Here is a 6000-nt window from a genome sequence, read left to right on the forward strand (position 1 = left end):
GTCCAAAATTGCATTTTTCCTAACTATACAAACCTGAGGTCCTTTTACACATAGCCCCACCTCATGCCACCCCTCACTCTGCAGTTTTTGCTTGGGCCAAAGCAAAAGTGATTTGTTTACCTCCCAGTCGCGCGCTTGCGCGCCTGTCGGGACAAGCAGTTAACTACCGAACCCCTTGTTCGAAAGCTTACGACCTATCCAGCTGCCGCTAGTACCTTCCTATTGTAAAAGGACCTCAGGTTTGTATAGTTAGGAAAAATGCAATTTTGGACAAATTGTCATTTTTCGACATAGAGGTCTTGACCTCGCTAATAACAAGGATCTCCATGATCTATTGAGATCTCTTTCGAGACGACCAGGTGCCGCTACCGAAGTTACCTTCGTGGAACCTGGATGTGGTCCTCAAATATTTAATGTCAGATCGCTTTGAACCTCTTTACTCTACGTCTCTACGAGATTTGACGAAGAAAACTGTATTCCTAACTGCTCTGGCGACGGCGAAGAGAGTTAGCGAAATACAGGCTATTAGTAAACACGTCGGCTTCAAAGGGCATAATGCGGTCTGCTCTTTGGGTATGTCGTTTCTGGCCAAAAACGAAAACCCTTCCAATCCGTGGCCTAAAACGTTCGAGATCAAGGGTATGGCAGAGATCATTGGTCAAGAGCCAGAAAGAGTCCTGTGTCCTGTTAGGGCTCTTAGAGAGTATCTTCGTAGAACGAAGGATTGTAGAGGTTATGCGGAGAACTTATGGTGTTCAGTCAAGAGACCAAACATGCCCATGTCCAAGAATGCACTGGCATTCTTTTTAAGAAACACCATTAAGGAGGCGCACTTTTCTTGCAAAGACAGCGACTTTAAGCTGCTAAAAGTTAATGCGCACGAAGTAAGGGCTATTTCGACCTCAATAGCCTTTCAGAAAAAACATGGCTCTTAAAAGACATTTTAAGTGCTACTTTTTGGAGGAGTAACTCAGTGCTCCTCGCACTACCTACAGGAGGTGAGAACGACCTATGAAAACTGTTACTCTCTTGGACCATACGTCGCCACAGACACTATTTTGGGGGCAGGAGGTAGCACTCATCCTTTCCCATAGAAAAGGGTAGGTGAGTTTTTAATATTTGTAATGTTTATGGTTGTAGGGTCGGCCGCTGAGTACGGTAGTCCCTTCCTTTAGCCTTTGGTATATGGGAGTTTGTTGTTAGGCTAACTTAGGTGGTGGTTTTGCCTCGTTGCCCTCAGAAGTATGGTCATGGTCTAGTCACATTGTGGTCCCGTCCCCGTTGACAGATCATCTAGAGCGCACCAACTACACAGGTCACTACCTTGTTGGTAACTCTAGTGAAGCAGAAGCAGGCTTGGGTGACAGTAATCACGAAGTCAGCTATGCTAACAGGTAAGGAACCAAGATGTCAATCATCTACATTTATATGTTTCCTAAAATCCTTTTTCTGTCTCTCCCGCCGCCAAAGGTGGGATTCAGCTATATATATATCTGACAGGTAAGTTTCATGAACAAAATGATATTGTTAAGATACAATAAAGTTTGTTCATACTTACCTGGCAGATATATATATTTTTAGTACCCACCCACCTCCCCTCAGGAGACAGTGGAGATAGAAATCTGATAGAAAATGGGAATGGTTCCTGATACCCGCCTCCCAGCGGCGGGAATGGGTACTAACCACCCAACTCCCACTACGTGTGTTGTAAGTTTTAGAAATTCTGTCGGACTTCAGAGAATACAGCTATATATATATCTGCCAGGTAAGTATGAACAAACTTTATTGTATCTTTACAATATCATTTTTGTTGTAACCAGGATGTTGAAATTGGAAGTTGATCAATATTCCTTTGTACTTGCAAGGGTACAGAATGTGATCTTGGAACTACTAGATGTAAAGAATGTAGGGAATTGTTCTGAGAAATTTATGCCTGTATATGTCAGATATAGGAAAGACGGGAAACTAATAGATTGCGAAAGCAATTAGTTAGGTCAGATCCTGAACCTGTCAGGCTATCCCTACTCAGACTTGGCATTTTAGTAGGCTAGTATTGACATCCTTTGTAGCTCCGCCTTCTGCTCCCCATTCGGTTCAGGAAAAGCGTAACGAGAAATTAGAACATTAAACCTATTTTTAGTTCTAATACCAGTTGAACTGAGTTCGTGACAGGAACGTTCCGAACCCCTCCATAGTGTGCGCTCTTTTACGCGTTCCCTGTTAGAAGTAAGGTGTTGGTGTCCTGGTCTGTACGTAGCCTGAGCCTAGGACTGCCCTGTGACAGTTGGTAGTGTCTGCTGCAAGGGAACCGGTTTGGTTCTCGGGACGATGGGAATCTGTGCCCTCCAATACCTACTTCGCCCTTTTCATGGTCTGAATCTCGTTTAAAGCGTTCGGCAAAGGACTGTTAAAGCGATTGCCTAGGACCGTTAAAGTGTTCACATACGGACCGTTTCAGTAAGCGTTAATGCTCGCTCTGTAGGCGCATTCTGTCGTCTTCAACACCTAGAGGTGTTAGCGTGCATAGGTTTAATAATATATAATATAGGTATAGATATTTTATTGAGATGATAATGTATCTGTAGCGGAGTTTTTGCACATTTAGATATTTTGTGACTCAGTCGACTGTTTATCTCTCTCATGTTTGGGTTATTCTAAATTCTCGTCTGCTAGCATATTCCGCCTTTTTCTTCGTAATGCTTGTGTTTGTTCTTTGCTTGCTTCCTCTTTACTACTGTCCCGTTTGAATGTTTCTCTTTCAAGTCTACACTGTCTGTAGTATCTAAAGTTCTTGCTAAGTTAGATATTCTAGCTTCAGAGATTTCTAACTTAGTTTCATATAGGAATGCTTTCAAGTATGTACGATCGCTTTCGGACGAGGCGGGAGAGTCGTTGTAACTCCTCTCCCATGGCCTCCCACTTCTGGCGCCTCTTTCTCTTTCCCTCAGCCGACTCGTGCAGACTGTGGACGTTGTTGACTCGTGGGAATGCAGTTGAATCATGCAGACTTGGCCGAGTCCTAAGTTGCTTAAAACCGTCTTCCTCTCATTGAGTTGTGGTGGATGCGATACAGCACTCAGCTGCTGTCACCTCTTATCGACAAGTGTCGCTTTTTGTTGCCAAGGGTTGTGGAGAAGAGCAATCCTTTAAGCTCTTTTGTTTACCTCCTGTCACCAGCTATCTCCTCCTGTCGCCCGCTGATGGAAGAAGAGTATGAAAGGAGTTTGAGGAACTTGTCACGCAAGTTCCTTCAAGATGTTTTTACTAGAAGGTATTGCTGTTCTGTCCACTTTGTTTGGGTTAGTGTGCAGCCCTCTATAAGTTATGTCAGAGACTTGGTGGATGGTGTTGACTTTAGGAGCAAGACACTTCTATCTACTGAATCAGTTATTCAAGTTGGCCAACTCTGTCAACAGTATTCCAAAGGCCAAGGACCTGTTGCTTCTTCTGGTCCAATTTCTATGCATTATATTGTTAATTCCCTATATCCCCATTCTTATCTAGTGATGTGGGGATGATTCTTAATTAAGCATGCTTGTCGGTCAAGATGAATAGGCTTGTGCTGCTTGAAGAAATTTGGGCCTGAAGGAAACTTCCTATATGGTAAGGGCTTTTCCTCATTAGGAAACATGGCCTCACAGGATATTTTCAGATAATCATGCTCAATTAATATACAGTTTCAGCGTAAGAATTACGATTTACAAATAAAGTTAATTAAATTTGTAAGTAATCCAGAACCAACTTTGGCTCCAGGACTGTAGGAGGGACTCTGTAACCAAGAATTGTACACCTGTTCGTAAACCTAAGTCCAGGTTTTGGTCTTTTCCCTCTGTTGTGCAACACAGAGTTTAACTAGTGTCATTACACTTTCATGCAACATAGAATGGTCAATACTACACCTGGTAAAATTTTTTAGATGTCAGGGCAGTGGGAAGTTTGTTGCTTTGAGTGAAAGGAAACAACATATTGGTTTGATCATTCATTCTGTGGAAGGACTGTTTTAGCATTGGGGATTCAGGAAGAACAACTGCCTACAAGGGTGTTTACATCCGTAAGTTTGGCACATGGTGTGGAGTTAAGGAGCACTCATTTATTTAGACTTCCTAGCATGCAGATGAACAGGGACATCCGAATAATTACTACTACTTTGTTGGCCCTCAGGCTTGAGCAGTGGATGTTTCCTTAATTGTTCATACGCGAACAAACCTTCGGTCTTAACAATAGGATAATTTCAAGTGCCTAGCTGGATCCGGTTAAAAAGCAGATGAAAGCAAGGAATCTTGTGATATCTGGCAATGCATGCGTAGCTCAGTTGAAGAGTGGTCAAAGACCATGCAACTACGCTGCTACGCCAGTCTTTTCTTTGACCACCTGGGTAAGAGTCGTGTTAACCTCTATTGGCCTTTTCCCGGTTCATTGCCCGTTTTGCTTTTGTTTAGTGTGTGTGTGTGTATTTGGCTGGTATTATGGCTTCTTCTGCTCCTTTCTAGCCTCGTCAACGTGTGTCCCGGAATTCCAGGCTTTCCGTGTTCTCGTTTTTTGGCTTCGGCAGCAACTGACCCCCACATCACGCGCAGTAGGTGTCGTTCTAATTTTTGTACCATAACGAATCCTTGCACGGAATGCTGGGCATGGCCTAAAGAGCAGTGAAAGTCGTTTTATAGCAAGAGAGAACGTCTGAGGGTTTTGACTCTTCTTACATGGGAGGGTTTTTTGCCTCTTCCTGATGCTTCGTCTCCTGCAGTATTCAACCCCAATAGTAGCATTGTTCCTGTGTCTCCTTCTGTTTCTTCCATTGATTCGTCGCTGGAAGTATCGGGAGACCACCAGGCTGATGTTTGTAATGTCGCCCCTTCTTCTTCGGGAGTTAATTTGATTTTGGGAAGGGGGAGGCTTTTTCATCATTCTCTTTTCGTCCAGAGTTGGAGGTGTCCAAAATGGCGACGATTAGGAAGACTCTTGGGCTAGGGGTCCCCCGTCCTTGGAGGGGTTGCTAGCGCATTTTATGGAGGCTCGCACCCCCCCTTCCCAGGCTGGCCAGGCCATCCTCCCTTCTCCCGGCCTCGTCTTCGTGGGTAGCCGAGGTCGGCCATCTTGTATTGCTCCGCCAGTGACTGCCGCTTCTTCGAGTCGGAGAGACACTGTGGCATCAGCCCCGTTGATGACATCACGGGATCCGTCTCTGTGTTTTCTTCCGCCAGTGGTGTCTGCTTCCCCCTCGCACCGAGGGAAAGCCGTGACGTCACCACCACTTGTGATGTCACTCCCATCGATGACGTCTCTCCCAGTCGTCTCCTCTGCTCTGCCTCTCTCAGCCGTGATGTCATCCCTACCTCCCAGTTCGCTACATCTCCCTTCCGTGTCATCGGAGCCTTCTCTGGCACATCAGTCTGAGGTCATATGCCAGGCAGTGCTTCAGAGGTTGGACTCTGTTTTGGATGTGAAGTTGGCTGCCTTATTGGTTGGGAGGACTGGTAGGAAACGTGTTGCTTCGTCCCCACCTCCTGACGAAGAGATTGCATAAGAAACCAGTGCTGTCTTCCTCTCCCTCTTCCCCCTCCACGCCCCATCGGCGTATCAAGCGTTGGAAGGCTAAGGACTTTGCCCTTTCTTCGCCTATGAGGGAGGAACAACACGGACGTGTTCTCGAGAGTGTTGATGTTTCAGGCAGCGTTAGTGTGCCTTCCCTTGTGCAATCTGCAGAATCTGCTTCGTCCTCTGCTTCGAATCTCGGGCATGTTACGACCTCCCCCATCCGTGCGCATCGTCAGCGTGTTGCAACCTCCCCCATCCATGCACATCATGAGCATGTTGCAACCTTCCCTGCCCGTGCACATGATGTAAGCTCTCCTTCTTCTCCAAGGCCTATTTGCCGCCGTAAGGATCTCAAGGCGCCTGTCAAGAGGTTGAAGGTAATGAGAGCGGAGTTGGTGCAGCAGGAGTGTTTGCCTGCCTTGCTCTCCACTGGTGCTTCGAAGAGTTCGACTCTGGGGATTCTCC

At 45.8% G+C, this 6000-nt stretch overlaps 2 protein-coding genes across 2 annotated transcripts in view; one reads left to right on the plus strand and one right to left on the minus strand.

Annotated features, from left to right (window-relative positions):
* The window catches only part of LOC135218944 (uncharacterized), an 81513-nt gene extending 77995 nt beyond the window's left edge, over positions 1–3518 (plus strand). Inside the window, exon 5 of the mRNA XM_064255387.1 lies at positions 3178–3518. Coding sequence (XP_064111457.1) covers positions 3178–3518 — 341 coding nt within the window. The remainder of the gene's footprint in view (positions 1–3177) is intronic.
* The window catches only part of LOC135211266 (tetratricopeptide repeat protein 19, mitochondrial-like), a 134602-nt gene that overhangs the window by 107762 nt on the left and 20840 nt on the right, over positions 1–6000 (minus strand). The gene's annotated exons all lie outside the window — the stretch shown is intronic.

The sequence above is a fragment of the Macrobrachium nipponense genome, chromosome 19 (assembly GCF_015104395.2).
Source record: "Macrobrachium nipponense isolate FS-2020 chromosome 19, ASM1510439v2, whole genome shotgun sequence".
Lineage (NCBI taxonomy): Eukaryota > Metazoa > Arthropoda > Malacostraca > Decapoda > Palaemonidae > Macrobrachium > Macrobrachium nipponense.